The sequence below is a fragment of the Pristiophorus japonicus genome, chromosome 11 (assembly GCF_044704955.1).
Source record: "Pristiophorus japonicus isolate sPriJap1 chromosome 11, sPriJap1.hap1, whole genome shotgun sequence".
Lineage (NCBI taxonomy): Eukaryota > Metazoa > Chordata > Chondrichthyes > Pristiophoridae > Pristiophorus > Pristiophorus japonicus.
In genome coordinates, this window is record NC_091987.1 from 64666666 (window position 1) to 64690571 (window position 23906).

The following is a 23906-nucleotide window of genomic DNA, read 5'->3' on the forward strand; positions in this document are numbered from 1 at the left end:
CTCCTTAAATGTACACCACTGTTCATCAATCGTCCTACACTTTAATCTATTTTCCCAGTCCACTTTAGCCAACTCAGCCCTCATAGCTTCATATTCCCCTTTAGTAGAACATATAGTAGACCTATACATATACCATAAATAAATGTTAGTATATCAAAATTGGCTTATAAATAACGAAAGATTAATGTAATAGCATACTTATATAAAGAACAATTAACCAATAAATAATAACAGGAGAACCAAAGTAACTTTTAGAAGTTTTCAATGCCCAGTTCATCTTTAATATCAGAACAGATTACCTCCATAGTTAATTTATGCAAGCTATACTTTGTTAACTCAATATTTCCCTTAAGACATTTAATTTCTCAAACATAACATAAAATAACAAAGCACAATTACACTCCCAGTTTGTCACACTCTCTAAACAAAGTCCCCTTTGTCCCAATCCCTGCATTACAATATTCCTCCCTTTCCTTATTAGTCTTCGTTTTGCTGCTCTTTTAACTGGAGCGAAGACTCATTCAAATATGTAAGGTACAAGGTATAGGTAAATTTCCTATGAATTCAGGTACTTCTTTAGCTCTAGAAATTTTGAGTGGTCAGAAAGCATTCATTTCTGCAGCCCAAAGTGGTAGCCTGCCTAATTGCCTTCCACTGTGTTAACAAAGTATCTAATCTTTATTAAAGTGAAGTACAGTAAACTAAGAGGATGGGGGTATTCCTGACGGTTATTTTACTGAAAACATCAGTACGAATACAAGTGATGCTTCTCTGACACTGAGCAAGGGATAATAAAAATGATGGAACATGAATCACCAAAACGCACATGACAGACCTGCTATAGCACAGATATCACTATCTGACTGTGAGGGGGTACCACAGGTAGCAACCTGTCCATATTGAAAATGTGAGTAACCAACTGGTGACCAACAGCACATCTAGGTGTAATCAGAGAATTAGTAAGACATGGTGTAGTGCCACCAGAGCAAAAAAAAATCATCAGTATTGGAAGCTCTTTTACTCGGTTTGAAATTGGATTCTATTTCTCTCTCTCTCTCTCATACACACTGTTTTTTCTAAACCTCAAAATAAAATTCAATTGAAAAAAAGCTTTTGAAATTTGTCCTCTAGCTTTACTTGAAATAATTTTGAAAAACAACCAAGCAGAGACTGCGAGAAGCTGAAGAAAAACATTGTAGCAATTAGGCAAGACTAGTTGCAGATTTATCCTGGGAAGTTGTGCACACTGAAAAATAACGTTTTGGATTGATTCATCAACAAAGTATAATGGAGAAGTTTTTGCACAATAAATGTTGACATAAAAATACTGAATCAAAATTGACAGGAAGTGTGCATCACATTTTATAAAAAATACATACATTATACATATAAATATAGATGTACATATATACATTTTATTTGTGCATATATTATTTATTTTCAACATGATTATTAGAATATGAGAACAGTCTATAATGGTGGTTTACAGACATTACCTTGTTTTTGGAACAAAAGTTGCATTACTCACATTTAGGAATAATCATCATTCTATAAAAGTATGTTCCACATATAATGTACCTATTTAACTTGTAAAATAAGAAGGGTTCTCTGTTGAAACAGACTGGCACTTCCCTTGCCCAGGAAAGGGCAGCCTAACACGAGGATCCTAAAACTTGGATTAAAACTACCACAGCTGTACATTCATGGAAAGATTGAAGTAGGTGAGCCAGCTTGCCTGAAAAATTATAGCAATAACTGGATCCAGTCATGGGGTAGGATTATGCTCTTGCTGAGCAAATGATGTGCTTTGTATGCCTGCCTATTAGGGGCAAGGCAATGGGAATGACTACCTCAATTCTAGGATAACCTTGTACAGAATCCAGGACCAAGTGCCTCCCTACTTGTCGATGCACCAGATCACTGTGGTGTCTATCCACAGGAGGACTTGTCTGTGTATTGTAGATGGAAGTGCTGTGTTTCAACGAGACTGCTCCAAGTTCCAATCTGTTGATGTGCTGGGGGTGGACTTGTTAGGGTAAAAAGAAGGCTTCTCTTCTTCCAGGTGGATTCCCTGAAATAAGGAATCAACACCTGTCCTTCTAATGACCATGGAATCACACAGACAAAACCTTGGATTCACTTTTACGATCTTTATTCAAGCATATGCAGGGGATGCATCACAGTCTTGGTCGCCTAAGAAAGGATGTTCCCCAAGTAATGGTTCTACATACAGCTATACATTTTCCAAGGCACGCAACCCTCCTGTAAAGCCTTCTACGACTACCGGTTGGCCTACAGCTTATCAGCGGAGCTACATTGATTTGTCAACTCTGATCAGGCGGGCTGCTGAGTGGTTCCACAGCACCTCCATCTCCCAGCTCCTGCAGAGCTGACAATGTTTTGTTCTGCAGTTTTTAAACCATGCTCTGGATTTTTCAGCTTGTTCTGCAGTTTTTGAAGATAAGCACACAGGCACGAGCTACGCCCTTTTAACCTGATTTTATACCATACCCTTATTTCGGTTTTAAATATACTTTTTATCCCCTTACATACTAAAATGATGTTCAGGTTCCCTGTACCCAAGTGGAAATCCTATCCAGAGAGGGAAGCACCAGTGATCAGGATGACAGGTAGACAAGGTATGCATCTGCTTACCCGCCAGAATATTGCCTTTGATTACCACCATTATGTTTCTGTTGGTGCACAGGTAAAGGAACTATTGTCCCCCCAATGAATTGCTCCTAAATGTTACAATAGGGATATATCCATTTTTGTTCTGCTGTCTGATTTCCCATGATAGAATATTTAATATTTCAACCAGTTAGACAGGGTTGACACTTTGAACAGAACTTTTCTTATGTGGCACTCCAATGATATCATAAATATTAAACATTCCCTATTCATATAATCAGTGGAGCTGAACTTCATGATCTGAGATAACTTCCTAATCCAGGCTCTAGAGAAATATCTGTTTCCCAACTATCTGTAATCTGCATTTAAACATGGCAACAGGGACCAACTGAAAGACACCAGAAAGGGTACTGGTACCTTCCTTTATAACTCTGAATCATTGTGAGGCAATTCCACAGAATATATTTCTCCCTCCTCCCACTCTCCATTTAACCATCATCGATGCAAGGAAGTATTTGGACCACCAATGCACCATGACATTGAACTGACTATCAGATAAGCGACTACATAAAGTGCAACTGACATCACTCTCCAGCTGCTGACATAGGTCTTCTCTGTCATGCCCAATGTTAAAATGCCATTGCGCCCAAGAATCTGTTTTTTGACTGAAACATTTTGCCCACACTGGTTTGGAGCCCGGCTTTTTTGGAAAAAAGGTAATTTCCTGGTAACGTCAAGACTGTACAACTAACTGTATCCTACAGAGATAATACTTGAGCATTATAGGTATAAAATAATATTTGGCCGACATCAAACCTCCCTTTCCAAAGTACCACCACCAGTTCCCTCGCTCTTCAATTGAAAGAAACATTGATAATGCTCTATTTTTCCAAAAAAATGTTAGAGACGTCTTTAAAAACCAGATGGATGATGATCATGAGGAGAAGAGTGAGGAACAGGATGGTGAGAAGAAAAGAAGAACGAACTTGCAGTTATATAGCAGCTTTCACAACCTCAAAATGTCCCAAAGCACTTTACAGCCAATTAAATAGCTTTGAAGTGTAGTCACTGTTGTACTGTAGGAAATGCAGTAGTCAATTTGCAAACAGCAAGGTCCCACAAACAGCAATGTGCAAATGACCAGATAATCTTTTTTTGTTATGTTGATTGAGGGATAAATGTTGGCCAGGACAACGGGAACAACTCCCCTGCTCTTCTTCGAAATAGTGCTGTGGGATCTTTTATATCCACCTGAGTGGGCAGACGGGGCTTCGATTTAACATCTCAGTATTGCACTGGAGTGTCAGCTTTGATTATGTGCTCAAGTCTTGGAAGTGGGACAAACCCACAACCTTCTGGTGCAGAGGAGTGCGCTACCAACTGAGCCACAGTTGACACTAGAAATGTGAGGACGAAGGTGAGAAGAAAGGCGAGTTGGAGGGTGAGGAGAAAGGTGGAGGAGGAGGGAGATGAGGAGGTGGGTGATAAGGAGGACGAGGAAGCGGAAGAAAACAACTTGCATGATGTCTTTAATGTGAAAAAAGTACCAAAGTTCCTCAAAGACATAAGGAGGACAGACAGCACGTCAGGAAAGGGGAGGTTTGGAGGAGATGACAAAAATCTTGGTTGAAGATGGGGTTTGAGAAGGGTCATTAAAGTGGAGTGGAGTGGAGAGCTTTAGGGAGGGAATTTCAGAGAGTAGGACGCAGTGGTTGAAGGCCTTGCCATCAATGTTGAAGCAAGCAGAGGAAGTCAGAAGAACAGTGTTTTGGAGTGAGGCTTTTGAGTAATTCAACGATGAGGATTTAAAATTTAATGCACTGGAAGAATGGGGAGCTAATGTAGGTCAACAAAGATGGGGCTGATGGGCCAGCAGCACGTAATGTAGGAAAGGATATAAGTAGCAGAGTTTTGAACAACTTGGGAGTTCGTGAACAGTGGAGGATGGGAGGCCAGCAAGAGAGTTTTGGAATAATTGAGTCTGGAGATGATGAAGACACATGAGGATTTCTTCCTGTGGCAAAGGGAATTACGGAGCAGAGGTGGATAGTGTCGCAGAGAAGTAAATAAGAAAACCTTGTGATTAAAAAGATAGAAATCCTTAAATTTAGCTCAGAGTTGAACAGGATACAGTGCCAGGGAGGGGCAAATGGATTCATTGGCCAAGAAGCAGAGACCAAGGACGATAGCTTCGGGATTTCTTAATGTTGAACTGGGAAAAGTAATAACTCATTGAGGACTGTATGTCAGACAAGATATTTGACAACAAAGCATCAGTCAAGGGGTTGAAAGAGGTGGGGGAGGAATAGAGCTGGGTGTTATCAGCTCATCCCATGATGCACTGTAGGTATAGCTTCCTCCACTGAGACCACTGTGAAATAAAACTAGATAGGAATGAGTAAAAATCTCTCAAAGAAACAAAAGTCAGAAATGGCCGCATTAGGGTCTTAAACTCTTTGGACATGTATACTAAACCTTTAACTTTGAATCTGGATCAAAGGTCCCCATCAGCTACATTCTCTTCAACTATTATCCCATAGGGAATATGTTACTTACAATTTCCATTCTTGTCACGGAAACAGAAATTCATTTCAAGGTAAGTTCTATATAAATATAGCTTAGAAAGAAAGTGTTTTAAAGTATAAACCACTAGGCAGGAAGTCAGATGTATACAAGGTCCCACACAAGAGATTAGTGTGCAAAATTAAAGCACATGGTATTGGGAGTAATGTATTGACGTGAATAGAGAACTGGTTGGCAGACATAAAGCAGAGAGTCAGAATAAACGGGTCCTTTTCAGAATGGCAGCCAGAGACCAGTGGGGTGCCACAGGGTTCAGTGCTGGGACTCCAACTTTTTACAATACACATCAATGATTTAGATGAAGGAGTTGAATGTACTATCTCCAAGTTTGCAGATGACACTAAGCTGGGTGGCAGTGTGAGCTGTGAGGAGGATGCTAAGAGGCTGCAGGGTGACTTGGACAGGTTAGGTGAATGGGCAAATGCATGGCAAATGCAGTATAATGTGGATAAATGTGAGGTTATCCACTTTGGGGGCAAAAACAGGAAGACAGAATATTATCTGAATGGTGACAGATTAGGAAAAGGGGAGGTGCAACGAGACCTGGGTGTCATGGTACATCAGTCATTGAAGTTTGGCATGCAGGTACAGCAGGCGGTGAAGAAGGCAAATGGCATGTTGGCCTTCATAGCTAGAGGATTTGAGTATAGGAGCAGGGAGATTTTACTGCAGTTGTACAGAGCCTTGATGAGGCCACACCTGGAATATTGTGTTCAGTTTTGGTCCCCTAATCTGAGGAAGGACGTTCTTGCTATTGAGGGAGTACAGCGAAGGTTCACTAGATTGATTCCTGGGCTTGTATTCACTGGAGTTTAGAAGAATGAGAGGGGATCTCATAGAAACATATACAATTCTGACTTGATTGGACAGGTTAGAGGCAGGAAGAATGTTCCCGTTGCTGGGGAGTTCCAGAACCAGGGGTCACAGTCTAAGAATAAGGGGGTAAGCCATTTAGGAACGAGATGAGGAGAAACTTCTTCACTCAGAGTGGTTAATTTGTGGAATTCTCTACTGCAGAAAGTTGTTGAGGCCAATTCGTTAGATATATTCAAAAGGGAGTTAGATATGGCCCTTACGGCCAAAGGTATCTAGGGGTATGGAGAGAAAGCAGGAAAGGTGTACGGAGGTTGAATGATCAGCCATGATCTTATTGAATGGCGGTGCAGGCTCGACGGAATGGTCTGCTCCTGCACCTAATTTCTATGTTTCTACAATATTTTAGGACTGGTGTGACAATTCAATAGAACACACTTTCTTCACTTTGTTTTTGCTTTCTTTATCCATTTTTCCCTTATCCATTTTCTCCCCGAAGCAGGGACATATACTGCAGTACAGTTCCACGGGGAGGAATGATCTCCTAATTTACCCAAATGACCTGAACAGTAAGTGTTGTCTGGACATTGAACCATTGGCACCATTACAACCCATTCCTGTCCTTATCCAGTGTCCATACTGTGTCTTTCAGGGTTCACTGGGCAGTGATCAGAAGTGGAAATTTAAGCCATTCTTTTCTCTCCCTCACCTAGGAACACTGAGACCAAATACTATTCTGTGCAAAGTGATTACCCTTCTCACCAATGCTACAGGTGTAATGTGAAGACAGTCTAAATCTGGAGTCAGGGTCTGATCCAACATCAGAGCAAGGCTCCCTTGGAAGAGGGAGTCTTACCCCGCTTCAAAATTAGATCAGGGCTGAACCCCACAGTTACACTACACAAGTTTATTATCAGTGATAAGTGAAAATCGCATTGCACAGATGCTAAATGTTTAATTTAAATACACTGATAATAACCATCCTGTTGCCCCAATTGAGACTGGCCAATTGGAAATCAGAGAATGAAACTGGTCTTTGTAGTTTAGCACCCATACTATGCGGTGCATTTACCTTCAAACCATTGCGCGCTCCCCCCCTTCCCCCCACCCCCCTCCCGCCCCCCATATTTCCTCTTTTAGTATTATAGCACAATTGGCACTAGTTCACTATTAACACTCCAAAAGGTAGGGAAAAATATTCTTTCTTTTTGCAGAGGAGGTGACTACTTACTTGGATCAAAAGGATGAGGCTGCAGGCAGTTCACCACATGGTTGTCAGCTTCCAATAGCATCAGTAACTCAGCTGTCTGCCGATCCCAGATGAATATGTGACCACAGTCTGAGCCACTAATTACATAATAACTACCCCAGAAGTTGGCTTCTTTGATCTGAACCCAAAGACAGTCAATTATCATTGTGTATTCCAACAGCAAAAATGCCATTTTATATTTTTTATAAAGACAGTTTTACAAGATCTGTTTACCATTGTTCTTGAGTTACGGTGGCCTTTGTATACCATTTTTATTGTAGGTTTTCTTATGTTTTGAGTCTCTAGCTCCTCCATTTCCTTCTTTTCTTTTCTCCTTCTGAATAACTCCTGAATACGGGCTGCTGCAGTACGTCTAAATATCACGTGTTGTAATTCAGTACAAAAGTTTAAAACAAAGGAGGAAAAAAAAGTTAATTAGATGTTTCACTAAAAAAAATCTTAAATCTTAAACCCTTCTTGGCCTGTCTTAACTGTTATTCAGAACAGTTGTACAATTTCAAAAATAATTAATCTATGCAGTAACAACTTGCATTTAAAATAGTTCCTTTAAAGTGAAAAACATCCCAGGGCACGTCACAATGGAGATAGATCGGAAAACGGATACTGAGGGTATCGCCAAGGATTCCTTCTTATCCTTTGCAGTGATGTAGATTCTTGGCTCCACTTATATTAGGTCATAAGGTCAATTCAAAAGGATATGCCTTGTCTGTATATGAGGTGCACAAGGTTCACATTCTGCTGTATTTACACCGCAGCACTGCTCAAAGTTAAAAAACTGACTAGTATAAGGTGGTATAATGATGTGCCACAATCTTGGGAGATCCACTTCCAAGTTTTCCAGATGAAATCCATAGGGAGCGACATTTGGTTCTGCCTTTAAAATAACCTCACCCTGTATCTTATCTGAAATAAAGTTACTTTAAGAGATAGAAATTAAAGGTCTCAGTAACTTTAGATAACATAACTACAATGCTAGGATTTCTCAATTTTGAAAACTATGTCTATGAAAATTAACAATATACATTAGTTGAAGCAGACTGCTAGATAGGGTCCACTTGTTAGCTATTCTGTGTTCAGTTCTTCATTACAATTTGTTTATGTCAGTTACTACTGCAATCATAACTAAATTAAAGACACTGAAAATTTCTCAGTTTGAAACTAGTACCACTTCAGAGGTAAGAAAAAAAAAGGAACTTGTATTTATACAGTGCATTTCAACCTCAGAGTATCCCCAAGTGCTTCACAGCCAAATAAGTATTTTTGAACCATAGTTACTGTTGGAAAGTTGGGAAACACTGCAAGCCAACTTGCACAGAGTAATGTCCCACAAACAGCATTGAGATAAATGACCAGATAATCTATTTTGGTGGTGTTTGGATAAATGTTGGCGAGGACACCAGAGGAGCATAAGAACTAGGAGCAGGAGTAGGCCATTAGGCCCATTGAGCCTGCTCCGCCATTTAATAACATCACGACTAATCTGATCATGGAGTCAGCTCCACTTCCCTGCCTGCTCCTATTAACCCTATATTATCTTATCTCAAAAATCTGTCTAGCTCTGCCTTAAATATATTCAATGACCCAGCATTAACAGCTCTGGGTCAGAGAATTCCACACATTTACAACTCCTCATTTCTGTCTTAAATGGGCGACCCCTTATTCTGAAACTATGCCGCCTAGTTCTAGATTCCCCCACAAGGGGAAACATCCTCTCTGCATCTACCCTATCCAGCCCCCTCTGAATCTTATGTGTTTCAATAAGATTACCTCCCATTCTTCTAAAAATTCTGGCTTGAGAAATGGTGCAAGAGGGAGGGATTCAAATTCCTGGGACATTGGAACCGGTTTTGGGGGAGGTGGGACCAGTACAAACCGGACGGTCTGCACCTGGGCAGGACCGGAACCAATGTCCGAGGAGGAGTGTTTTCTGGTGCTATTGGGGAGGGGTTAAACTAATATGGCAGGGGGATGGGAACCTATGCAGGGAGACAGAGAGAAGTAGAATGGGGGCAGAAGCAAAAGATAGAAAGAAGAAAAGTAAAAGTGGAGAACAGAGAAACCCAATGCAAAAATCAAAAAGCGCCACATTACAGCAAAATTCTAAAGGGGCAAAGTGTGTTAAAAAGACAAGCCTGCAGGCTCTGTGCCTCAATGCGAGGAGTATTCGTAATAAGGTGGACGAATTAACTGCGCAGGCAGCTATTAACGAATATGATGTAATTGGCATTACGAAGACATGGCTCCAGGGTGACCAAGGCTGGGAACTCAACATCCAGGAATATTCAACATTCAAGAAGGATAGACAGAAAGGAAAAGGAGGTGGGGTAGCATTGCTGGTTAGAGAGGAAATTAACGCAATAGTAAGGAAGGACATTAGCTTGGATGATTTGGAATCTGTATGGTTAGAGCTGCGGAATACCAAAGGGCAGAAAATGCTAGTGGGAGTTGTGTACAGACCACCAAACAGTAGTAGTGAGATTGGGGACAGCCTCAAACAAGAAATTAGGGATGCATGCAATAAGGGTACAGCAGTTATCATGGGCGACTTTAATCTACATATAGATTGGGTTAACCAAACTGGTAGCAATACGGTGGAGGAGGATTTCCTGGAGTGTATTAGGGATGGTTTTCTAGACCAATATGTCGAGGAACCAACTAGAGGGCTGGCCATCCTAAACTGGGTGATGTGTTATGAGAAAGGACTAATTAGCAATCTTGTCGTGCGAGGCCCCTTGGGGAAGAGTGACCATAATATGGTAGAATTCTTTATTAAGATGGAGAGTGACACAGTTAATTCAGAGACTAGGGTCCTGAAATTAAGGAAAGGTAACTTCTATGGTATGAGATGTGAATTGGCTAGAATAGACTGACGAACGATACTTAAAGGGTTGACGGTGGATAGGCAATGGCAAACATTTAAAGATCACATGGATGAACTTCAACAATTGTACATCCCGGTCTGGAGTAAAAATAAAACGGGGAAGGTGGCTCAACCGTGGCTAACAAGGGAAATTAAGGATAGTGTTAAATCCAAGGAAGAGGCATATAAATTGGCCAGAAAAAGCAGCAAACCTGAGGACTGGGAGAAATTTAGAATTCAGCAGAGGAGGACAAAGGGTTTAATTAAGAGGCAGGAAATAGAATATTAGAGGAAGCTTGCTGGAAACATAAAAACTGATTGCAAAAGCTTGCATAGACATGTGAAGAGAAAAAGATTAGTGAAGACAAACGTAGGTCCCCTGCAGTCAGAATCAGGTGAATTTATAATGGGGAATAAAGAAATGCAGACCAATTGAACAAATACTTTGGTTCTGTCTTCACGAAGGAAGACACAAATAACCTTCTGGAAATACTAGGGGACCGAAGGTCTGGTGAGAAGGAGGAACTGAAGGAAATCCTTATTAGTCAGGAAATTGTATTAGGGAAATTGATGGGATTGAAGGCCGATAAATCCCCAGGGCCTGATAGTCTGCATCCCAGAGTACTTAAGGAAGTGGCCCTAGAAATAGTGGATACATGGGTGATCATTTTCCAGCAGTTTATCGAATCTGGATCAGTTCCTATGGACTGGAGGGTAGCTAATGTTACGCCACTTTTTAAGAAAGGAGGGAAGAGAGAAAACGGGGAATTATAGACCGGTTAGCCTGACATCAGTAGTGGGGAAAATGTTGGAATCAATTATTAAAGATGAAATAGCAGTGCATTTGGAAAGCAGTGATGGGATCGGTCCAAGTCAGCATGGATTTATGAAAGGGAAATCATGCTTGACAAATCTTCTTGAACTTTTTGAGGATGTAACTAGTAGAGTGGACAAGGGAGAACCAGTGGATGTGGTGTATTTGGACTTTCAAAAGGATTTTGACCAGGTCCCACACAAGAGATTGTTGTGTAAAATTAAAGCACATGGTATTGGGGGTAATGTATTGACGTGGATAGAGAACTGGTTGGCAGACAGGAAGCAGAGAGTCGGGATAAACGGGTTCTTTTCAGAATGGCAGACAGTGACCAGTGGGGTGCCGCAGGGTTCAGTGCTGGTACCCCAGCTCTTTACAATATACATCAATGATTTAGATGAAGGAATTGAGTGTAATATCTCCAAGTCTGCAGATAACACAAAGCTGGGTGGCGATGTGAGCTGTGAGGAGGATGCTAAGAGGCTGCAGGATGACTTGGACAGGTTAGGTGAGTGGGCAAATGCATGGCAGATGCAGTATAATGTGGATAAATGTGAGGTTATCCACTTTGGTGGCAAAAACACGAAGGCAGAATATTATCTGAATGGCGGCAGATTAGGAAAAGGGGAGGTGCAACGAGACCTGGGTGTCATGGTACATCAGTCATTGAAAGTTGGCATGCAGGTACAGCAGACGGTGAATGCGGCAAATGGCATGTTGGCCTTCATAGCTAGGGGATTTGAGTATAGGAGCAGGGAGGTCTTACTGCAGTTGTACAGGGCCTTGGTGAGGCCTCACCTGGAATATTGTGTTCAGTTTTGGTCTCCTAATCTGAGGAAGGACGTTCTTGCTATTGAGGGAGTGCAGCGAAGGTTCACCAGACTGATTCCCGGTATGGCGGGACTGACATATGAGGAGAGACTGGATCGACTGGGCCTTTATTCACTGGAGTTTAGAAGGATGAGTGGGGATCTCATAGAAACATATAAAATTTTGACGGCACTGGACAGGTTAGATGCAGGAAGAATGTTCCCGATGTTGGGGAAGTCCAGAACCAGGGGACACAGCCTAAGGATAAGGGGTAAGCCATTTAGGACCGAGATGAGGAGAAACTTCTTCAGAGAGTTGTTAACCCATGGAATTCTCTACCGCAAAGAGTTGTTGATGCCAGTTGATTGGATATATTCAAGAGGGAGTTAGATATGGCCCTTACAGCTAAAGGGATCAAGGAGTATGGAGACAAAGCAGGAAAGGGGTATTGAAGTGATGATCAGCCATGATCTTATTGAATGGTGGTGCTAGCTCGAAGGGCCGAATGGCCTACTGCTGCACCTATTTTCTATGTTAAACTCCAACGAGTATAGGCCCAACCTGCTCAACCTCTCTTCATATGACAACCCTTTCACCTCAGGAATCAACCTCATGAATCTTCTCTGAACTGCCTCCAATACAAGTATATCCTTCCTTAAATAAGGAGTCCAAAACTGTACGCAGTACTCCAGGTGTGGTCTTACCAACGCCCTGTACAGTTGGCGCAGGACTTCTCTGCTTTTATACGCCATTCCCCTTGCAATAAAGGGAACATTCCATTTGTCTTCCTGATTACTTGCTGTACCTGCATACTAACTAATCTCCCTGCTATCAACCACTGGGAAGGTTGTTGCTAGATCCTTCTCAACCGTCTTCTCCCTGTGGCAGAGGAGCTCCTCCCGGAGTCGCAGTGCGGATTTTGTCCCTTACGGGGAACAACGGATATGATCTTTGCAGCACGACAACTGCAGGAAAAATGCAGGGAGCAGCGCCAGCCCTTATACCTGGCCTTTTTCGATCTTACAAAGGCCTTTGACACTGTCGAATGTGAGGGCTTATGGACCGTCCTCCTCCGTTTTGGGTGCCCCCAAAAGTTTGTCAACATCCTTCACCTGCTCCACGACATGCAGGCTGTGATCCTTACCAGCGGATCCGTTACAGACCCATTCCACGTCCAAACCGGGGTCAAACCGGGCTGTCTCATCGCTCCAACAATTTTCTCAATCTTCCTCGCTGCCATGTTCCACCTCACTGTCAACAAGCTCCCCGCCAGAGTGGATCTAAACTACAGAACCAGTGGGAAGCTGTTTAACCTACGCCAGCTCCAGAACAGGTCCAAGATCACCACAAACTTCTGTCGTTGAACTGCAGTACGTGGACAACGCCCGTGTCTGCGCACATTCGGAGACTGAACTCCAGGATATAGTTGATGTATTCACCGAAGCATAGGAAAGCATGGGTCTTACGCTTAACATCCGTAAGACAAAGGTCCTCCACCAGCCTGTCCTCGCCACACAGCACTGCCCCCCAGTCATCAAGATTCACGGCGCGGCTCTCGACAACCTGGACCTCGGGAGCCTCTTGTCAACAAAGGCAGACATTGATGCGGAGATTCAACATCGCCTCCAGTGCGCCAGTGCAGCCTTCGGACGCCTGAGGAAAACAGTGTTCGAAGACCAAGCCCTCAAACCTACCACCAAGCTCATGGTCTACAGGGCTGTAGTAATTTCCGCCCTCCTGTATGGATCAGAGGAATGGACGACTTACAGAAGACACATCAAGTTGCTGGAGATATATCACCAACGATGTCTCCGCAAGATCCTGCAAATCCCCTGGGATGACAAACGGACCAACATCAGTGTCCTCTCCCAGGATAACATCCCCAGCATTGAAGCACTAACCACATTAGATCAGCTTCGCTGGGCAGGCCACTTAGTTCACATGCCAGACACGAGACTTGCTAAGCAACTGCTATGTGCGGAGCTCCTTCATGGCAAACGAGCCAAAGGTGGGCAGCGGAAACATTACAAGGACACCCTCGAAGCCGCCCTGGTGAAGTATGACATTACCACTGACGCCTGGGAGACCCTGGCCGAAGAGCACCCAAGGTGGAGAAAGTGCATTCGGGAGGGCGTTGAGCTCTTCGAATCTCAACGCTGAGAGCGTGAAGAGCTCAGGCGCAGGCAGCGGAAGGAGCGTATGGTAAATCAGTACCACCCCCGCCCTTCCCTCGACGAATATCTGTCCTACCTGTGACAGGGTCTGTGGCTCTCATGTTGGACTGTTCAGCCACCAAAGAGCTCACTTTAGGAGTGGAAGCAAGTCTTCTTCGATTCCGAGGGACTGCCTATGATCATGATGATACTAACTTTTTGTGTTTCATGTACAAGAACCCCCAGATCCCTCTCTGCACTGCAGCATTTTGTAATCTCTCCCCATTTAAATAATAATTTGCTTTTTTATTTTTTCTACCAAAGTGGATAATCTCATATTTTCCCACATCCGCCAAATTTTTGCCCACTCACCGAGCCTATCTAAATCCCTTTATAGATTCTTTACAGCCTCCTCCACAACTTGCTTTCCCACCTATCTTTGTATCATCAGCAAATTTGGCTATGTTACACTTGGTCCCTTCATCCAAATCATTAATATAAATTGTAAATAGTCGAGGCCCCAGCACTGATCCCTATGGCACCCTACTAGTTACAGTTTGCCAACCTGAGAATGACTCATTTATCCCGACTCTCTTTTTTCTGTTAGTTAGCCAACCCTCTATCCACGCTAATATATTACCCCTAACCTCGTCAGCTCTTAGCTTGTGTAGTAACCTTTTATATGACACCTTATCAAATGATTTCTGGAAATCCAAATACACTACACAAGAATTAAGAAATAGGAGCAGGAGTAGGCCATTTGGCCCAGAGTCTGCTCCGCCACTCAATAAGATCATGGTTGATCTGATCATGGGCTCAGCTCCAATTCCCTGCCCACTCCCCATAACCCTTTACTCTCTTATCGCTCAAAAATCTGTCTATCTCCACCTTAAATACATTCAATGACCCAACCTCCACAGTTCTCTGGGGCAGAGAATACCACAGATTTACAACCCTCCGAGAGAAGAAATTCCTCATCTCAGTTTTAAATGGACGACCCCTTATTCTGAAACTATGACCTCTAGTTCTAGATTCCCCCATGAGTAGAAACATCCTCTCTGCATCTATCTTGTCGAGCCCCCTCATTATCTTATATGTTCAGTAAGATCACCTCTCATTCTTCTAAACTCCAATGAGTATAGATCCAACCTACTAAACCTTTCTTCATAAGTCAAACCGTTCATCTCAGGAATCAACCTAGTGAACCTTCTCTGAACTGCCTCCAATGCAAGTATATCGTTCCTTAAATACGGAGACCAAAATTGTACGCAGTACTCTAGGTGTGGCCTCACCAATACCCTGTACTTATTAACTTGAAGGGTGACTTTTAATTTGTATTGTTAGGGCCAGATCTGTATTGAAGACAGCATGACAAATATTTTAAGATACTACAGTTACATACAATGCATGTTTCCTTCTCAGTACCGAAAGCAAGTAATTTATTACAAGCCATGGCAGCATTTAAAATTAGATTTGAAAAAAGAAGTTAATTTAGACTGCCTTCACAGAAGCGTAATCAGGGAAAAATTGAGACCTAGCCAAAGGAGGAGATATTTTTGGCCGGAATTTTCCCCTAAAAAAACCCGAGGTGGTTTGGTGCATGGGGTCAGTTAAAGTGTTAAAAGTGGGATTCATGATCCCATCTCCAAACTGCCAACTTTTGGTTTTGCCCGGGGTGGGACGGGCGACCAACCCACTCGCAGGGGAGGGTACCTCAAATTAAATATTGTAATGAGGCTGGAAGCCTCTTTTGCTCTCTCTCTCCCACCCCCCACCCCCCCCTTCCATTTTGTGTTTAACTGCCTGTGGACAGACTTCATACAATTTGTGAAACTCGGCAGTTAACTAGAGGTGCTGCATCCAGGAGGTAAATGGCTTTATACCTACTTCCTGGATCCAGGGTCCCTATCTATCCCACCCCCCACGAGGCCTACGATCACCGCCACACCCCCCCTCCCCCCCACAATGATGATGAGGCTGGCCACAATCCTCCGGAGGATGTGAGGGCAGTCAGGAAAGAGTTAGAATAGCCCAGTTTAAAGGCATGGATGTGTGCTTTTGCAGCAGATGGGCTGAGGAAGGGACAGGGACTGGCAAGGTTATGGAGATGGTAGCAGGTGCCTTTGTGATGATGAAGATATTGGTTCGGAAATGTACCTCGGGGTCAAATAGGAAGGCAAGAGTATGAACAATTGGCTTCAAGCGGAGACAGTGGACGGGGAGGGGCTGGGATCGGAGACAAGGTTAAGGAGTTTGTGGCAGGGGCTGAAGATGATGGCTTCAGTCTTCCCAATGTTTAACTGGAGGAAATTACAGCTCATCCAGGACTAGATGTCAGACAACACAAGAGGGGTGGTGGAGAGGTAGAGCCCGATGTCATCACGTGGAAGCTAATTCCATTGGCTGGTATTTGCGGTCGGAGGCGTACCTCCGGAGTATGCCTCCGACTTGAAAAAAAAACATGAACCTATCTGCTGGCTCCTGGGCTTCAGAAACTTTGGGTGCCTGTGAATGCCTGCGTAAAAGCCCACGGATCCCAGGGACGCAGGTGGTTCGGAAACATCCCTGGAATCATGTGGGCCAGGTGGGGAAAAGGAGGATTCCATTGCTGTCATTTCTAAAGGAATGCTCTAATGACAAGCAATCCCCAAATAATTAAAGAATTTACACAATGCTAATAAAAATAAATGCCCCCGTTTACACATTTAATTAAAAGTCCCTTTAATGAAGCATTTAAAATAAAAAAATTATTTTTTGAAAAATAATTGTAAACATTTTAATCCGGGCCAAAATTTACATAAACTAATTAAGTGTTTGCAAATGTTTTTTTTTTTTTAAAATTTAAAATGTTTTTAATTTAACATTTATATTAACCCATATGCTGGTAAAATCAGGCCCCACATTTGCTTTTACCAGGTGTAAGGGTTTTTTGTGCATTTGTTGGACATGAGTTGGGTAAATAGCCTAACTGTGTGACAGTGCAAGTGTTTTTAGGTCACAGGCGGACGATCTGTCATGCGGCGCATGCAGAAATCCAGAACTTGTGGGGCCTTTCATAAGGCTTACGACTACGTTGTGCGTATGCTATCATGGAGATCGTGATTTCAGGGCCCATGTCTTTGGTTGATGTTGCCAAGGGGCAGCATGTAGATGAGGTAGCATAGGGAGCCAAGGATAGATCCTTGGGGAACTCCAGAGGTAATGGTGCAGGAAGTGACGTTGTTGCTGGAGGTACTCTGGCTACAATTGGAATGATAAGAGTGGAACCAAGCAAGGACAGTCCTACTCAACTGGACAATGGAGGAGAGACATTGGAGGAGGATTGTGTGGCCAAAGGTTTCAAAGGCTTAAGACAGGTTGAGGAGGGATAGTGCCCATTGTCACAGTCACATAGAATGTCATTTGTGACTTTGATTAGGGCTGTTTCAGTGCTGTGGCAGGGGTGGAAACCTGATTCAAGAGGTTCAAACATAGAGTCGTGAGAAAGATGGGCATGGGTTTGGGATGCGACAACACGGTCAAGGACTTTGGTAAGGGGAGAAATCACAGTTGGTGTGATTATTCACACTTGGCAGCAAGTGTGAACATAAAATGAAACCTGTTGTATTAAATTCTGCCATGTGGACTCACACAATGGCCACATTTAAATTCCTCAGGAGTCTTCATAGAACCTGATGGAGCATACAAGAGCCAAGTTACCCTACTTCTTTCTCATATGTCAATCCTCTGATGCCAGGGAACAGCTGTTCTCTGTGAAACCTCTGGGGCTTCAACATATCCCTTTAGTGAAACTACACACATTACTCAAGGTACAGTCTGACCAGAGCTGTATACAATTTCAGTACAACATTCTAATGACTTATACTCTACTCACTGAGCAATATAATTCAGCTTTCTATTCCTTTTGTTAATTATTACTGCTAAGTAATTCCCTTGGCTCTCTTTCAATTTCACTCCTAGCTAATTCAACACCATTCATTATTATAAAAGTTGTCAATTTTTTCATCCAATGTGCAGTACCTTTCAGCCAATTATAGGTTTTATCTGGCTTACTTTTCTGGTTACCTTTTCAAACTTGATTGCTCTCCCTCCTAGTTTTAACCAATTTGCTTTGATATTTTCAATCCAAGTTGTTGATGTAAATTAGAATCAGTAGGAGTCCTAACATTAATTCCTGTAGCTTTCCACACAGTACATAATCCTCACCTCAACATTACTCCCAATGGGAAGCTGAAGGACATTAATCTTAACTCTATCATAAGCTAATCCATCTTTAATTAAAGTTGGTTAGATAACACAAAAAAGTTCTTCATTGCTAATGGTACATTTGTTCGTTATTTATCCAATTAAAACTAAATTTAACACACATGCATATTTGTTAAATTATTTAAGTATCCAGTTCTGTAGTTTTCTAAAAAGAAGTAGTGACAAATTTGATTTTAATAAAAATGAAGCAAGCAATGTAAATTTGAATGCAGATAAATACCACAGCAATATGATTTTTGCTCAATTATAAGTTCAGGTTTATACTGAAGGACTTTTAAAACCAAGCTATCAAACCAAGCTGTCCCTTCCTCAGCTGAACGCATTTAGTGTTCAACTTTCTACTAAAACAATTACCTCCTAAAAGAAACCAGGATACTATATTGATTAGAATTGCACTAAGAGCAAGAGCTGGATTTTATATTTTCAATAAGAAAAATCTTTACGTGTTCCCAGCAAGGTAGTGATATTCAAATAGAAATCCAAGATTACCTTCTGCACACCATACAACTTTGTGAATGAACAGTCCAATAGGACTTGTAAACTTTCATTAGTCTGTTAAACTATTTCATGCAAACTTAGTCCAGGATGGCATTAGTATCTTTATTTTTTAATCAATTCTTATGTTAATACTATACAAAAAAAAATCAGAGTTACAGAGCATAAGTAACACTTATACCACGAAGAGCACATGCTATTAGGGTAATGAAAGTATGCGACAGGCAGTGGGGTTAAAATGGACGATACTGATAAATAAATTGACCAATTAAGATTGAAGAGACTGTATTCCTTTCCCCCCTCCAAGCACATCCAGACCAAAGATGGTCAGTCAATACAGTGGTTAAATGATGCTCACTCTACTATAGGTTGACTTTAGTCCTGAAGATGATCAACAATTTAACATTATTTTTCAACTTTCTTGTCACCTTAAGGCATGGTTCCTGCTGTGATATATCGCAGGTGCCAGCTGACTTCCAACCAAAAAGGCATCACATTTGAGCCCAGCCCTGCCTTCATCTGGGATCTACACATGAACACTTTCCAGTGGGTGGTCACTAAAATTTGCATTTTTTCCAACTGTCAGCTAATTGGTGACATGGGAGTATGTATAAAAATTAGGCTGTTTAGCTGACTTCACAGAATAGCATTTCCTGAAAGATAAGCCATATCAAAGAGGCAGGGAACCTAAACAGATGAAATCAGAAGAGAAACTGAGGAACTCAGCTCTCCTACTCAAGGTATTGTTGTAAAACTACTGGGTTTTGATATCATGTTGAATAAAGTACAATATTTTCCCAAGTATTTATCAAATAGTGGGTTTTTAAAAAGAGCCACGTTTAAAGGATTAGATTGGAGGGATTCAAAAAGTATCAAAGCAGGCCATAGTGTGAGCAATGAGAGTACAAAACTTTAAAAATATATTGTTTTCTCAATGGAAAGAGTGACTGTTGCTAGGGTACAGTTCTATGATCACTGACAGTCCCGATACCTCAACCAAGTAGCAATTTTACATTTGTTTACATAGTCAGGGGATTTCCATTTGCATGTACGGGTGGTGAGTTAATGTGAAGGATGGCAAGGGGGAGAGCAGGCAGAGAAATCAGAGGAGATGGGGAAGCATGAGCTTATATGCAGATTAAATTCTCCAAGGATGAAGAGCTCTGTGCAGTGACTAAGAATAACCTGCATGTAAAAATATATTTTGCCATACGTTAGGGAGACTAAACACAGATTGTGTAATCATTTTGATAAACATCTCCATTCTATTGTCAAGTGTGATAATGACTTCCTCTAGCTCACCACTTCAATTTCCCATTATATTTCCACTTTGATCTTTCTGTTTTTGGCCTCCAGAGGTCGGTTATTCTTTTCTCAAGCTTTTTAGGGATGGAAGTGTCAAAATATTGTTACTTCCTGGGATCTAGATTCAAATCTTGTCCAAACAAAATTGCCATTAAATGTTTTATTTTTCTGATGGTTGTGTATAACCTTAAGTGAAAAGAATCAAATCAGCCTCATCACAATTCCGTGTCAATATAATTCCATAATTATGGACTGTGGCATTATTTTTTTGCAATCATATAGATATAGATAAAGGCCAAAGAAAATGTTTTGTTGAAAGTGTCACCTTGGTATGCTACTGGTGTAATTAAATTGAGATTTCAGAACATTGGTGTGGAGATTCAGGTAGAAGCTTTGTAGAGTAGAAAATACTGTTGATAATAACAGCAAATGCTTAATGCACTTGTATGACACTCCCTGTTTGCAATTTTAAAAGAGACATGAACCTGTTTAAAATAAATGATAAATGCGATTGCCAGAATAGCAGACAGAGGAATGCCATAATGGACACATCAAGTGCCCACTTGCTAATATTGTCAAGAGTAATTTATTTCCTTAAATCTTCAGTATCTGACTTGAAATTGCTTGATTAATTATATATCACCAGTAAGTACTAGTTCAAACAGCTTATATTAGTTTGCACCATCTTTCCTCACCTTAATTAACACATAGGCAGGAAATAGAAGGAGCACTGTCTCTTCAAGAGTAATCATGGGTTATATGAGAAAAATATGATTTGAACTGATAAATTCCAATCTTCAGTACTGTTAAGTAGATAGAATTACCTCATTCTATCACCCACTGCCATTCCTCTGAAAGTAAATCTATCAAGGAGAAAAAGAATAAGGGCTCAGGTTATACACGAGCAGCCTTGGGGGTCATAAAGCTGACGCCACATTCCCAATCCCTGTCAACATTATTGGAATGAAACATTTCAGATAAGTTCCTTAAATGACAGTCCAACTGTTATGGCACTTCTAATGTTTTAAATTTTATTCTAATGATTAATGAAAATTCTTACATAAATAGAAATGGTTCAAAAAGAATTAAGTCCAAAGCTGCAATGCCAGACCGATTTCTTTGCATATTATATGTATGTATATAAAATCTTTAAGCATGCAACTGAGCAGCCCAAGTATTATGGTTGTCCATTGGTTGCCCATTTTTATAACCATCTGGTAACAGCTGTTATGACATTTGAGATGTTATGACATTTGAGATTAGCTCTATTTTGGTGAACTATTCAGAATTTTACTTTGATCAGAAATTCTATAGACTCAGTACCAAATTTAAAAAAACAATACTTTGTATTTGCACATCAGCCATGCTTTTACTCCTATGCATGCTCCTAAAACCACCCAATTAATACTAAACAAAGTATTAATGTGATTCTAAGTGAAAGATTACTGGGTCTTTGTTCATCAGATACGCTTACATGGCACAGGGAGGAGCCAAAGTGATTGGTTTTCCGTGTATTTAAAAAGGTAGTATTTTGTATATGCTAAAATGTTATTAAAGTAAATGCCATTACAAGTGGCATTTAGTTATTTAAAATAAAAACAGCAAATGTTGGAAACACTCATCAGGTCAGGCACAGCATCTGTGGAGAGAGAAACAGAGTTAACGTTTCAGGTCGATGACCTTTTGTCAGAACTGGAAAAAGTTACAGGTCTAACAGGTTTTAGGCAAGTCGAGACAGGGAAAGGGCAAGGGGAGGAAAGAACCAAAGGGAAGGTCTGTGATAGGCTGGAGAGATTAAAAGACAAAAGGGTTGAGGGTGCAAGGCAAAAGGAGATGGTAATGAGATAGGTAAAGATAAAAAGATAGGTCTAGAGGAGGTGTAAATGGGAATATCAGAATCATCAGCAACAGCTGCTGTCCAGAAAAATGGGGGCAGAGGTTATGATCTGAAATTGTTGAACTCAATGTAGTCTGGAAGGCTGTAAAGTGCCTAATAAAAAGATGAAGTTAGATGATTAGTTATTTATGTTTTATCCCAGTTTATATATACTACTTAAGGTTTTTAAAAAAAAAATATCTATACTTGAACTGTTTAGTTTTATTGCCAATATACAGACACACAAGACAGACATTTTTGGATCATTTCAAAACAGGAGATCCTGCTAAAAAAGCTATTTCTGCACATTTGAAGCAATCCAAAAATAGTATAACCATTGCAGTGGACATGTACTTCCATCATCATATTTTGTTTCTTGTTCAGTATAGGTACTCCTGGCTTGCAAATGAGAAAAATGAGGCTGCTACTTTAAAAAAAAATGGTTCATGATCGTGACTTTTAAAATACAGGTAGTATGCAATAAAAGGTACTGTTTGAAATAAATACTTTGCATACATACAAAGCATGTAAATTTAAACTGGTCAGTTTTTCAAGCTTAAAATACATTTCTAAAATATGAACATGCATCCACATGCCCATTGTACAGCATTTGAAAATGTTCAATGTGTCACAATTATTGAAAGTTAATTGAATGCATTTAAAATTACTTACTTAGTTTTGACAGTATGCAATGAACCATGTGGCATTTACTGTACAATAAAGTAAGTTGAAGAAGAATTTTGATACGCTTAGTAACATCACAGTTTTAAAATTTTGGACCATCTGGTCCCTGCACCCCCTCCATCCAGCTCGTTGCCTTTGTTCTTTGTTTTTATATTATTTGTTTTAAAAAATATTGTAAATAAAGATAGTCATTTAAATTGTGTACCAGCAAATGAGTGCAGAACATAATCAATAACTTGCATTTATATAGAGCCCTTAATGGAAATAATGTCCCATGGCATGGCACAGATAACTAAAGAAAACAGACATGGGTTAGGAGAGGTGATTGAAAGCTTGATTGAACAGATGAGTTTTGAGAAGTGTTTTTCTTTTTAAAGAGGAGAGTGATGTGGAGAGGCAGAGAGGTTAAGGGACTGAATTTCAGAGAGTAGGATCCAGTGGCTGAAAGGCATGACTGCTAATGATGTAAAGGGACTGGGGATGTAAAATTGGCCAGAGTCATAGGGTCGGAGGGTTCAGAGATGGGGATAGCGATTGCATAGATAGGGTGGGGCAAGGGAATTCTAATCTGCCAACTAGCATTCCATCACTTGATTGAAACAGAATATTTGGGAGATCGTATCGACATCCAACTCTGTTATGGAAACATGGGAATTCCTCTCAAAGAATATACAGATAAAAATACTCAAGAATGAGCAAACACCCTGCAGCCCAAGAATACTGTTCAATGTAGTAGTCCGTCAGCTTCACGAGTAAATAGGGAAGACAGGTAAATGCAAATGTTATAAATGAAACCTTCAACACTGTAATAGCAGTGTGAATACAGTGTCAGTTTTTAAAATATAGTGATGCCCTCATATTCTGAAACTTAATTTGCCATTAAAATTTATGATACTTAATAAGATTAAATGTATGTTCTTTAAAAAAAAATGCATTTTCTAATTTTGTAAGAAAAAAATCATTATATCTACCGTTGCTAGAATCTTTGCAGTTCTTTGAATGAAATTATCCTCCATGTAAATATAAATCCATGCAATTTATAAATTAAAAAAATTATTAAATAATTAAATCATCCGTTCTGGACATCTTCTGGCTAAATGAATTTTGCAATACCCGAGTTGATGAGACAGGGAGAATGGTTAAAATCCACTTGAGAGCCCTGATGACATATTGGGCTAAATTTAAAACTTTAGAAAACATTTGAAAGGGGAAAACTTGAAATTAATTCTGATATTTTCCTTAAAAATTGTTATTTGAATATTAAAGTTAAGGATGCAGTCTTAAATTACTTAATTTATATTATATTTAAATATAATTATTAAATCACTTTATAAAGTTGTTATGAT

The 23906-nt window shown here is 40.7% G+C and overlaps 1 protein-coding gene across 6 annotated transcripts in view; it reads right to left on the reverse strand.

The window, feature by feature from the left end:
• The window catches only part of dcaf6 (ddb1 and cul4 associated factor 6), a 214382-nt gene that overhangs the window by 19884 nt on the left and 170592 nt on the right, over window positions 1-23906 (reverse strand). For 5 of the 6 annotated variants that reach the window (XM_070893462.1, XM_070893463.1, XM_070893459.1 and 2 more), the window contains 3 exons: window positions 20825-20863; window positions 7511-7649; window positions 7259-7415 (listed from right to left, as the gene is read on the reverse strand). In XM_070893462.1, the coding sequence (XP_070749563.1) occupies window positions 7259-7415; window positions 7511-7649; window positions 20825-20863 (335 nt within the window). The remainder of the gene's footprint in view (window positions 1-7258; window positions 7416-7510; window positions 7650-20824; window positions 20864-23906) is intronic. The other variant, XM_070893460.1, reaches the window with a different exon arrangement.